General features: G+C 38.1%; 2 protein-coding genes across 4 annotated transcripts in view; both read right to left on the bottom strand.

Annotated features, from left to right (window-relative positions):
- The window catches only part of LOC145694257 (THAP domain-containing protein 11-like), a 255,977-nt gene that overhangs the window by 175,333 nt on the left and 67,153 nt on the right, over window positions 1–13,491 (bottom strand). The window lies entirely within an intron of this gene.
- Window positions 952–2,778, bottom strand: LOC145660673 (E3 ubiquitin-protein ligase SIAH1-like). Its single transcript, XM_081726006.1, has one exon. It carries the CDS (start codon window positions 2,601–2,603, stop codon window positions 1,764–1,766), a length of 840 nt encoding a protein of 279 aa, XP_081582132.1. The 5' UTR covers window positions 2,604–2,778; the 3' UTR covers window positions 952–1,763.

Here is a 13,491-nt window from a genome sequence, read left to right as displayed (position 1 = left end):
TCTGGAAGTAAATTTGTCACATCAAAATAGGGATGCGCACGAGACAAGATTTGTGGCTGTCTCGTCTCGAAAATGTGCTATTAAAGTGATGTCTCGGCTCGAAAAATGTATATTTTTCTATTGGAAGAGCCATGTCTCGACTCGAATTTTGTCAAGAAAATCCTGTCTCGACTCGTCTCGTGCGCATCCCTAGATTTGAGGCTGTCTCGTCTCGAAAATGTGCTGTAAAAGTGATGTCTCGATTCGAAAAATGTATTCTTCTCTATTGGAAGAGCTGTGTTTCGACTCGAATTTCGTCAGGAAAATTCTGCTCCGACTCGTCTCGTGCGCATCCCTACATCAAAATAAGAAATAAAGTTCATATGAACCTGTCGTCGGAAGTGCATAGCTTCGTAGTTATTGGGTGTCGAAAACGTGAAAAAATGAATTTTCAAGGTCCACAGTTTCACTAGAAGGACCAATCGTAGTCGGTTCAAGACATCACTGAGGAACTAGTATGTGAATTATCCAAATATCCATCTTTCAGAACCTCCGGTACTTGCACAATCATTTTTAGAGAGGCTGTTTGGGGGTACTTGATCACTCTCTACCCATCTCTCTAAAAATTGGTGTGCAAGTGCTGAGAGCATTTTTAAATATGGATATTTCGATAGTTCACATACCAGTTCCTCAGTGATGTCTTGACCCGACTACCTTAGGTTTAATAAAAGTGGAGCTATGAACTTCTGAAGTTCACTTGTTTTACGTTTTCGGCACCTTATATCTCCGAAATTATCCACTTTTGAGTAGAGGTCCATATACGCTTTTTTCTTATTTTGATGTGAGAGATTTATTCCCAAAATATTGTAACATTTTTTGTTAACACCCTGTATTATAAACTACTATTATAAGAACACAATCAGGTCTATAACTGAATACTAATATGAGTATTTGTCAGCACAAAAGTATCTATTTGTGATAAGTCTCTTTTATTTTCCATATAGTATTATTATTATAAGAAAATAATAATATATTTTTTGAAAAATAATAATACATTTTACGTAGAAAAACATAGCATCAGTGGGAATTTAGTAGCACTTTTGTAGCTGTAGTATGTTACAATATACGAGTTCAATAATTTTACACGTAATTTATTTTCTGCATGTAACCTACGTAACATACTGATTGTGAAAGATTAGTTTACTTAATATTACGCAAAAATAATAATAACACATTTTCTATTATAGTGAGCGAACAAATTGTCAAAAGTTAAAAATTGAACATTAAATTTACTATTAATGCCCAATAGTTTTTGGACTACTTTACTTGGTAACTACTCAAGCAAGTTTAGAAAATTTCTCAATACAAAATAACTTTCAAGATACAATCGAGTTAAGACATTGCAAATTATATTTTTCATTAATCCTATAGCATGCAGCCCAAAATAACCACAAAAAAGGTATCTTGAGGAGATATGACAAATACATCTGAGTGACTGTACGTGTTACGTGCATCATTCTAGTTGGACATTATTTTTTTTTTAAAGTACATACCTTCATTCAGATCATATGTAAGAGCAGTCACTCTGTTCCAGTACTATAAATTCCTGCATAATTTCTGCTGCTCGATTTACGTTTGTTGCATATATTAATTCCGTGCAAATAATTAAGCTACTTTCAACTGTAATTCTACCGGTAGTATTTTTCTATTTAGCAAAAGTATTATTTCGTCTGATACAACTGCATAGTAATCTTGCCTCATATCGAACAAGCACACATAGTAGATTATATTTTAGCAATTGTCACATTTATACCTAAATTACCATTGTGCTCAAATATATTTGCATGACCAACATCAAAAATTAAGCAATTAGAGTTCATAATAGCAGTAAAGGTGGCATCATGAAGCGAAATGGGAGTAGCTTCCCAAGTTAATCTTCTACCGTTCCCGCTCAGTTCTAATCGATAGACAAATTGTTGCGCTTGATTTCTCGAACCAATAAACTGTACAAAGGCAAAGAACTGTGGATGGTCTTCGCACACTTCTTGTTTCCTCAAGATAAGCATAAAATGGTGTCCAAAGCATGATTGTATCATAACCCAATCAACGGCACCCGGCAAATTGATGTCTGTAGCTAGAAACACAATATCCTCTCCGTGAAGTGTAGTAATTGATTTGTGAGTGGTCATAACATGCACAATAACTTGTTCCAACTGCCCTTCCCACTTGCAAGCAGCTCCAGGACATGGACAAGGGTACGGTCTATACTCGCAGACTTTTTCATGGTCAGGTTTATCAACATGAAGCAGAGAAACTGGGCATCCAGAAATCGAATATTTACACGGGAACATCACTGTGTTTGCCACCTTCTCCATTGCAAGGTTGCGGATGTTGTCTAATGGTCCTCTACACGTTGGACAGCATGTCAAATTTGGTCTACAGTTTGAGCAAACAAGGTGACCACTTTGACACTGAAGGATAGGTGGTAGAACATAGTCAAAACATACTGGACACTCAAATAAAGATGCCAAATCTGTTAAAACCATCGTTTGTTGATTAACTTTACTGTTTGGAACAGTCGGCGTCGTCAAAACAGTTCGCTTTTTATTACCTCCTGGAGCCATTTGTCTTAAGAAGTTATTCACGTTTTCGTAGGTAAACTCCACTTGAATTCTAAACTTGATCTTTCAAAATAGCAAACCTTTCTGTCCTTGGATTTATTAAATTATAATGAGGCAAATCATATACTGCCGATTTACATTACACCAAACAACAAATGCATCACGTTTCTGAGCACAGCTTCCTGGAAATTCTTCTTCTTCTTTCTATTAGTAACTCAATGTGAGTTAATTCTGAATAAATATACACTTTTCATATAAATTAATGTTTTTAAGTTCTTTGCATTTTGGTTGCATTTGTATTTAACAATAAATAATAATTTAGAAAATAACAATAGGCTATAAATCGAAAGTAATAATAATAGTGCTATCATAATTTCTTAATAAGAATATGAGCGATTATAGGACAAATTTTGAGGGTACGAAGGATAATTGTTCATTTCTTAGGAAAGATCGGTAGGCCCATACACATTTTTTTAATAGACATACACAAATATAACGAAATTATTAACATAGAGGTACAGTAATTTTACAGCCTTTCTTGATATTTTCTAAATTATTTTAATGGGGCAAAAAAATAACTTTTTTTTTTTTGTTTAGTTACAAATGTTGGTTCCACCGGGCCCCTTTATCAAAGGGATGATATAGAGGTTTTGAAGGGGCGATATACGCATAAAGAGCGGTGAAAACCCACCAGTAACCTATAGACGGTATTGTACACGGTTCATGTAGCGGATAGCAATAGTTATTATTATTATTATTATTATTATTATTATTATTATTATTATTTTATTTTATTTTTTTTTTTCAGTTCTGCATGCTCAAATGATGTGTTACGAGTTCATCTGTAGATGTCGTAGTATTGTGATCGTGCGTCTACAGAACCTCACAGACTTTCAGAGAGGGAAAATTGTTCTTTCCCGCTTACTTGGCAGTACTAATAGTCGCACGTGTCCAACCTCCAAGGGCGCCGATTTATCTGTAATTTGGAGGGGGGCATTCAGATATGTGTGGTTGCAGACAAGGGTCTAAGAAGGCACATATTAGGATTTGGAGACAAATTCAATTCAAATTATGCCAAATATTGTATAATCATAAAAGAAATACATATAATAATAAAAATGCATACAGAAAAATACACATAACAACATATAGGGCCTATAACAATAACAAATACATATAAAAATACATATTCATAAAAATATACGGGGTGGCCCACATCAGCTTTGGGGGGCCGGGGACCCCTCGGCCTCCCAGGATCGGCGCCCTTGCATGTGTTCTACGTGTGCCGCGAGATATTATGTCAAACATCATGGAAGCATACAATGTGAATAGGTGAACCTCTGCGAAACGAAAATCTCACAGGAATAAAGGGTTGATAAAGCAGATTGTTATTACAAGGAAGGGAAGAACTACCACAGAAGTGGCCTACAATCAAGGGCGCCGATTTCTCTGTAAATTTGGGGGGCCCATTCAGACACAGAAGGCATATATGAGGATTTTTTTTTTGACAAATTATGCATTCAAATTATGCCAAATATTGATAACAATGAAATGAAATTTTTGAGTTTTACGTCCCACGGTATTGCCGGTTAGGCTAAAGGAGACGGTGATAATGAGGTCGGCTAAAGGAGACGGCGGAATGAAGGAAGTGGGGGGAAACAGGAGAACTCCGAGAAAACCCACGCGCACGATGTTTGTCCACCACAAAGTTCACTTGGCGGGAGCAGGGTTTGAACCCGGGACCCCAAACACCAGAGGTGAACGCTCTACCACTGAGCCACCGCGGCCCCATGCCAAATATTGTATATTCATAAATAAAATGCGGGGGCCCACATGAGCTTTAGGGGAGCTCGGTCCTCGGCCCCCTGTAATCGGCGCCCTTGACTACAATCCAGACATTCTGCTTCCAATTGTCAAATAGGAATAGTTATGTCATAGGGTGGGCTGTTATATCCTAGTATTTTTCAGATTCATTGCTATGGAGTATGGAACAACGACCGAGTAGGGTTGTCAAATGATCGGTACTTACTTTACTGGTATTTTTGTCAGGCTCAACTATATATTTCAAGGTTTAAAATATAAATATTCTCCATTTGTTTTGAGGATCATAAACACATGTCAATGATTTTGTATTTCAGAGTTGGCAACTCTACCTAAGAATCAATTTTTGAGAACTACTTCTATCCAACCAGACAATGTTGATTCCTACAAGTGATTGAATCAACGCGGATAATCTAGCTTCAAGTAAGAAATCTAGGAAATTTCAATGTGATTTGACTTGTACCAACAGGAACTAGCATATCTTTTCCTCGGTTTTACAATCACCCAATCTAGACGTAATTGAGGTTCAGCCGTTGTGGTCTATTTTGGAGAACAAAGTGAGGTCCTATTTTCCTCTGCCTTTAGTTCTCAAGAAACTCAAGCAAGTTTAGCATGAACAGTAAGAAGTATGGCAGATAATGTCCCATTAAGTACCGGTACGACTCAGAATCTGTATGATTCTATTTTTATTGGTTCGAGGCAAGGGCGCCGATTTCTCTGTGAATTTGGGGGCCCCATTCAGATGAAGAAAGCATATATGAGGATTTTGAAACAAATTACATTCCAATTATGCCAAATATTGTAAATTTACAAATACAGTAAGGAGGCCCACATGAGCTTTAGGGGAGCCCTCGGTCTCCCCGGGATCGGCGCCCTTGGTTCGAGGCTATGTGAGGTGCTAAAGATGGCTCTACACGCTATTAGGTATGACATGCTTCCTTTTACTAGATACTCAAATTATTTTGTCCATCTCAATTATTAGGGTTATTATTATTAAACAGAGAGACACTGTATTATACTAGAAATCTCTAAAATTACCAGCGGCACAAATCTGTCTTCAATATTGGGGGGGGGGCGGATAAGACTGTTCCCATCTGTTTTTAAAAAGAAATGTTCAAAATATTTATGAAGTTGAAAAACAATACTGCGAAGGATCAGGAAAGCAGACTTGTCTTTGACATTGGGAGACGGATAGATTTGAGGGTTATTCTGGGAGGACATCAATTTCATCTCCTTTCCTTTGTGGCAAACGGACACACATCATCACATCTCTTCCCCCGCCCAAAAAAAAAACATTTCAAATCGGATTATTGGGGGAACAGTCCCTCCAGTTCCAGGATTGGAGGGGACATGCCCCCTCATCCCCCGGGATTTGCGCCAATGAAAATAACTCATGAGAACATACATAGTAATATTAGTGAATAACTTCAAAATATTCATTTTAAAGGTACAGTACAAATAACAAATTTCAGTTTTTTTTTGTTTTCATTTATTTGTTTTGTTACTTGTAGTCTTTTCTCATTTATAATATAGTTCGGGGACTGTTACACCGAACCACTTGGCGTAACAGTCCCCTTTTATGGACCTAAGTCCCCCCAACGCCATCTGTTAGCGACCGAGTGAACTATGTCCAGTCTAGCTACGAACACGTGGTCAATGCGCTGCGTCAACCTGCGTCTTCTATTCACGTGACTCCTCAGTTTGCCTCACGACGCTGGGTGGACGCAGAAAATTGGGAAGCATCTGCCAGGAATCGAGCCTGGAACCACGTAGACGTGAGTCCAACGTTCAAACCACTAGACTAAGGTGGGACTATATATATACAGGGTGCTGCCGCGTTCATAGTAGGATATTAAAAACACACCATCAGGCAATAACTGTAATTTATTTATTACCTCTTATGTCAATTAATAGTTAAAGGTATGCCATCTAGAAATGTGTAAGTCATTGTCCATTGCGTGGATTACTTTTTGAATAAGACTCCTGTCAAATGATGACCCCTCTGCACAACACATTCATCTAGGCGGTGTTGGAAGCTTTCTATAACTCGGCGTAACGTATTCCCTGGGACATTGCCGACGGCAGTTCTGATGCGATCCTTCAACTCAGGAATGATGGCACAACGTGTTCGGAAAACTTCTTGCTTCAGGTAGCCCCAAAGGAAAATGTCTGCACATGAAAGATCAGGTGAGCGAGGCGGCCAGGAAATGACACCAAAACGGGAAATTACTCTACCTGGAAATGTCTGTTGCAAGAAATCCATGCAAATTCTGGCTATATGCGAAGTCGCTCCGTCTTGTTGAAACCACAATTCTTCCATATCTACATCGACAATACCTAATTGGGGAAGAACGAAGTGTTGCAGCATCTTTAGGTAGCATTCACTGGTGACAGTTACAGCCACACTGCTGTAATCCTCAAAGAAGTAGGGGCCAATAATCCCAAAGGAAGCAACACCACACCACACTGTGACACGAGAACTGTCCAAGGACTTGATGTGCAGTTCATGCGGGTTTACATCACTTCAATAACGCATATTCTGTTTATTCACTGAACCACATAACTTGAAATGAGCTTCATCTGACATCAGGATGGTGTGCAACATTTGTGGATTTTGGCAAAGGAGATCACGCATGATTAAGCAAAATGTTTCTCGTGAAACCCAAACGCGAGGCCTAATTTCCTGAACAATCTGCAGCTTATATGGGTGAAAATGGAGATCTTCGTGCAATATTCTCCTGAATGAGCGATCGGACATATGCACAGTTCGCGAATGGCGACGAGCAGATCTTTTTGGGCTACGCAATATTGTAGCACGAACATTTTCCACAGCTTCTGGTGTCCGCACAGTTCTTTCATCTCTTCCCGGTTTGCTATTGCAAACAGAACCTGTTGTTCGAAATGCACGTGCCCACCTCACAATGGTCCGTCCAGCTGGAACTTTCCCATGACGTCCGAAGTTGAAATGTTGCCGAAATAGACGCTGGGTAGCAATAACAGAGTCGTTATTCTTGAAATAACTTTCAACAGCAAAGGCACGATGCTGTGTAGTCCACCGCTCCATATCACTGTCATACTCGAAATGTCAGCTCATTAGTACACGAGTGCGGCACGAGCTGGCGTGCATTCATGCAGTATGTCATTGTACTACGCAAGTCAAATTACGCTATAAACGCTGCCGCACCCATTATATATATTAGTACATTTTTTGGAAGGAGAGGAAGAGTAAGATTTCAAGCGAGAAACATGTTTACAAAATGTCAGAATATAAATTAGTATTATTTTGTAGCTCACAAAGCATTCCTATCCACTTTACACTTCAGTTTAAAAAAGAAAAAGAAGAAAAGAAGTTCAGTAAGGAATCGTACCCTTCAACGAATGCAAAGCTCAAATATACACTCCATCATGGTTACAAGTGAAAAGAGACGAGACGGAAGTTTTGCTACGAGATTGAACTTCCAATAAAAATACATACATTTTCGAGACGAGACATTACTTTTACGAGACGAGGTAGCCTCAATTCTTGTCTCGCTCATCACTACACTCAATTCTAAATTGAATGGAATTAGTCCTCATAAAAGCGAAACTGAAATGAAATTAAATCTTTAAGTTTTACGTCCCAGGCTAAAGGAGACGGTGATGGTGAGAAACGAATGGAATCGTGGAATGAAGAAAGTAGGAGGAAACGGGAGAACCTCGAGATTACCCACGCTCACGGTGTTTGTCTACCACAAAGCTCACTTGGCGCGAGCTGGGTTCGAACTAAGGACGCCATGCACCAGAAGTGAGCGCTCTACCACTGAGCCACCGCGGTTCTCAAGTGAAAGTTTGAAATGATAAAGATCACAATTAGTAAATATTTCAGAGGTGGCACGGAATGATTTTCCCGTGAGCTACAACATATTCCTTAGAACATTTCTCCGATCGTGCTCAACCCGGGTTAATAGTATTTTTACAGCATTAGTTTCATTTCTTGCTTATTCAGCCTCCCCCCCCCCGTTTTGAAGAAACTTTCTCAAAATCTCACTGACGTCAATGCATGAAGAAATGCAAAGAATTAATACTACATGTATCTATCATAGCTGTAGTATAAGTCATGGCAGAGTCCATGGCGACATTCTTACTGCTATGCCAATTAGTACATACATGATAAGATACAAAAGTAACTTGGTGTTACTAATCTAAATAATAATAATAATAATAATAATAATAATAATAATAATAATAATAATAATAATAATAATAATAATAATAATAATAATAATAATAATAATATGGTCTACTGATCAATAGAAATAAAAATCACATGAAATGGATGTTGTCTGTTACATTCTCATGAAGAGAAAGAGAATAAAGATAGATTTGAAATGAATTTTTGAACATAGCAAAACCGCAAAGGCGCCCATTGGTTTCCAAGGGGAGGGGGCAAGTATAAACGACATTTCAAATATAGTTTCAAATTTTGTTGTAACTAATGTAAAAATTCTATTGGGTTTTCGATATTCCCAAGTACAATTCCCTCTAGGAGGGGGCGAGCGCCCTACCTTGCCCCCCTGATGGGCGCCCTTGTAAAACTGCCTTTTGCTCTTGGACCGACTTCTTGCAATAGCGTTTGACTGGCCTTACGGAGAGAAGAAGGTCACAATTTTTTAAAAAATAAAGTATCTTACCAGTAAAGTGCCAGTGGCGTAGCTAGAAACTTATTAGGAGCGGAAAGTTATAATGTCGAACAATCGCTAATACATCCACTCATTCACCGGCCAACTTATCTATATACAGGGTGGGCCATTTATTTTGATACGCCCTTGTAACTTCTAAACTAACGCGTAAAAAATGCTGAAATTTTATACCGTACATATATAAGCAGAAAGATATTGTTTGGCGTACTCTCTGATACATTGTTGTAAAACCAATATGAAGTTTTATCTCCTAAAATAGCACAACGTCAGTTATTACATATTTCAAATGTACGTGTAAAAGAAAAACATAGAATAGCGTAAGACGGGGTTACTTTACCCAAGATTTAAGCAATTTTAAAGAAAATCGCATGTAACTTACAAACGTAATGATGTAGAACACAGTATTTTAAACATATAGTAGATGGATATACATATAAAGAAAACATGACTGCAAGTTCATTAGTAAACATTCACTATGAACATAGTTACTGAAGTATAAACTTTAGTGCAAAGTAACCCGATAGGTGGAGTTACTTTGCAAAACATACAAAAGAGTATGTTTAACATACGAACATAACGTTTCTGTGCAATCTTTTCCCTTCAGTATGTATACAATTTAGTTTCTACACAAAACTGCATGCAGTCTACAAATATTGATATTAGAACGATGGTACCGATATCAGTACTTAGTTTGAATTACCGATATTTGTAAAGAAAATTATGTATTTTCTGATACCGACACAGGAATCACATTCTAATAATTTAGCATATGTCCCACAAAAATACCAATTCAGGAACAGAAAAAAAAAATCCTTGTGAACTGATTTGCCTTGGTTATTCCGTATGTCCAAGAATATCATTCCAATCGTAATCAGAGGAAGATTTAGGGGGTTTAGGACTTTCAGGCTGAAGCCCACCCAAATTCCGTATTTTTTTTTATCTGATGTTAGTCATTCCTATGCGTATAAGCTGCAATCCCCCCCCCCCCGCGAGAAATCTAGTGATTTCTAAAAGAAACGAAGCCTTTGTGAGTAAAGCCCTTCTCAAACTACTTTTCTGGATCCGCCACTGTTCCATGTAGCTCCAATAGTGTGCAACACTGTACAACTACAATTCACAGTTATGTTTAGTGATAATAATGCATTTTAAATCTGTACACACTTGTATGTGGTGCTATTTAAAATAAAATATTTTTATGCTGGGTTGGCAACACTGCTTCACCTATAGGGCATTTTGTTCTCATTATATTGTGCAACTTTTGTTTTGATTGCTTTAACGGTTTTCAAGATATTTACTTTAAATGTACTTAAATTCATGATATAATTTTTTGGATATTCAAATTCTGAAGCCCCGTAGCTCATATTCTTCTGGTCCATAGCACCTTCAATTTTGCTCATGTTCATTTCTCATGATGCTCTATTAGATTTTAGCGACAACTTGTGGGACCCTCCCGTGTCAGTACGTAAAATTTCATTTTTTGTATAGTTAACAAATGTTTATGAACTGGACCATACTAAAGGAACATATTAACAGTTTCAATTTAAAACCATTAAGCACTACAATGTGGGAGAGACGAATTGATGCTCTGACTCCATTTAGTTACCACATAGGGGAGGTTTATGATACCTTACTTCAAATAAGTAACCAAAATAGAACAGATAGAATGGTCACCCACGATACTCTGTGTGACTTTCCTTTGCTCATTCGTTGTCTGGTATGACTTTTTACTTCATATAAACATAGTATAGTAAGCAAAATCTCCAAATCATTGATTCTCATGTGTTGGTTGCAGTTGGGTTTCTTGAAAGTATACATGCGTGCTTTCAGAGGAAATGTTTCAAACTTTGTGGAAATGATGCAAAGTTTCAATCTTACTTAGTCGATGCAATGGAGTTGGCATCGGCATTACATATGGATGATGCACTGATAGGTAATACAGTGTAAGCTTGAAGTCGAAAGAAGACGAGACAATTTCAGTACAAGGCAGAGGATGAAGCTATTGAAGATCCACAAACAAGATACAATAGACGTGATTGTGTTATTTTTAAGAGAAAGATGTGAGAAACTTAAACATCTGTTACGGAGGTCCGTAAAAAATAAGATAAACATTAATGTTATGTAGCGGTGGGGGTTTTGACACATGGCGCATCTTGAATAGTGCCTAGATCAAGACACTCCCGGACAAGACATTTCAGCCGAAAGCTTGGTTGAACTCAAGCGGTCGAATCGCACCTCGAGAAAACCCGAAGTGTATAGGATTCTTTACTGGGCCCGGCGTTCATCATGTACCATCGAGACCCAAATGGTAGAACATTAAAGTTAATCACTAAAGTTGGCACCTACGAGAGGTGGGCGATCGAAACACTGGTATTTGAGGATTGCACCTTCATACAGTATGTCTTCCAACACCTCCTTGACCTCCTTACTGCACGTGTTTTCCTGAGGACTTCTGTAGAAATTAAATTCATTCCCTCAATTAAATAGCTTTATTGAAGAAATTGAAAAAGAAAAAAAAATACAAAAATGTATTAAAAACATAACACTCGGCTAGGACCGAGAATGATCCTCTAGATTTTAAATTTCCGGTTTACTTATGACTAGGTTTTCACATAATCTTCGAGCTGGTCATGAGTTTCCCTGGAACACTAGAAATAATCACAGAACAAGCTGTTTAGCCTTTCCATACACCTCGGGCCACGGTTCACAAAGCATTCAGGGAATTTTAGAGAAATGTCAACAATCACCGTGGATGGTTTATGCTCCCAATAGTCTACTATTGATGAGAATTACCTTGAATTGAGATCAGTCGATCACGATCCAGTGTAATTCTTCGTGGGAAGGCTTGCTAGTCGCAAAACCGAAGTTTTAAAGAAAACTGGAAAAATTGAAATAAATCTCCAAATGAACGAAATTTGCTCGGAACAACGGGAAAATTATACGCTCGTCGAGCGTTATTAATATTGGTGCTAATAGTTATAATTCAAGCTGTCAATAAGAGACGAGTATATTTCAGCTCGTTCCGAGACTATCTCATTACAACAGAATAAAAATTTATAAAGTTGTTAAAATTATTCTTAAATTCTTAAGTTTTCGAGAAATCTAATTAAAATACATTACACCATCAAGTCAGACGATTTCTGCCTAATACAGTTTGAGTCTACAGTGCATAGACTTCTATATCATGCCCAGCTCGGCTGGGTTCAATTTATGCTTGCTGACACAGCTGACCAACCCGGCCAAAATAATAGGGAAAACCTTTAGATTTCTTTGGTCTGCCATGGGCAAACAGAGACTGAATTCGCTTCACAAAATTCACCTTAGAACTCCCGTTTTTGGAACGGAGGAGAAGGTTGCTTACTCTCAGTGTTGTTCCTAAACTGGCGGGCATGGGTGTATGTCGACTACCTTACTGGCTTTAACCACCGCACGTGAGGTTTCGTTATTTTCACAGGGTTTTGATTACATACTCACCGAATGGAGTCTACACGCGTAGCGAGTCCAGATAACCATTGAAAGAGTCCCCGACCAACCCTCGCGGGGCTACGAAATTGCGTTTTATATACCCTGGAAGTAAGGTATTAACCTCCTCTAACAGGGGGAGATTAACCTTGGACACGCCTCTTTAGAGTGAGAGGGAAAGAAAACACAACGAGAGAGAGAGAGAGAGAAGATGTTATTTCCGTATTTGTCTGGATGCCGGAAATTGCATCTATTTATGAATTCCTTCAAAACCCCAATTTTACATCAACACAAAGTTCTATAGGAGAAAACAAAAGTAATTTGTTGAAGAGGAGAACAATTTAGCTGAATGTATTAAAGTAAATTTAATAAGAGAGAATATTTTCCATATCGTCCAGATCAGGTCCTTATCGTTTACAACAGCGTTTTCCTCCCTTATCTCTGTTAAATATCACAGATCGCCGTTAATTCTGCTTACCATCACCCACATACCCATCTTTCTTTACCTAACACGTCCTCTATTTATCTCTTGTATTGCCTTCATTACACTCCTAACGCAAAAGCCAGGGATCCAGGTTCCGACCGATTCAAAGCAAGTTTACGGCCTTTTACGGCTTCGCCAATGACTTACTTCGAACGCAGGATAGAACTTTCACACATTAGGTATGATCATGCGTACAGTCGGCCAAGATTCCTGTTGCGTTCAGCCAACCAAGTACAACTCAATTAGTGTCATACTTCGTCCTCCTATTGTTTTATTACATAATATTTTAATTTGTACCGAGCTCGACAGGGAGTCGAACCAGGACACTTCTCATTCGTGTTCCAACCCAGCAGAAAAACGCTGTTTTTCTATCATGGTGTTACTGAGATTTTAAGATGAATATAAAATCTATTCACATTATCGACTCGTTATTATGTTTTAAATTTTT

The sequence above is a fragment of the Thermobia domestica genome, chromosome 9, assembly GCF_964235325.1.
Source record: "Thermobia domestica chromosome 9, izTheDome1.hap1.1, whole genome shotgun sequence".
In the NCBI taxonomy this organism is placed as follows: domain Eukaryota; kingdom Metazoa; phylum Arthropoda; class Insecta; order Zygentoma; family Lepismatidae; genus Thermobia; species Thermobia domestica.
Note: the sequence above shows the minus strand (reverse complement) of the source record. Positions and strands in the feature narration are given on the sequence as shown.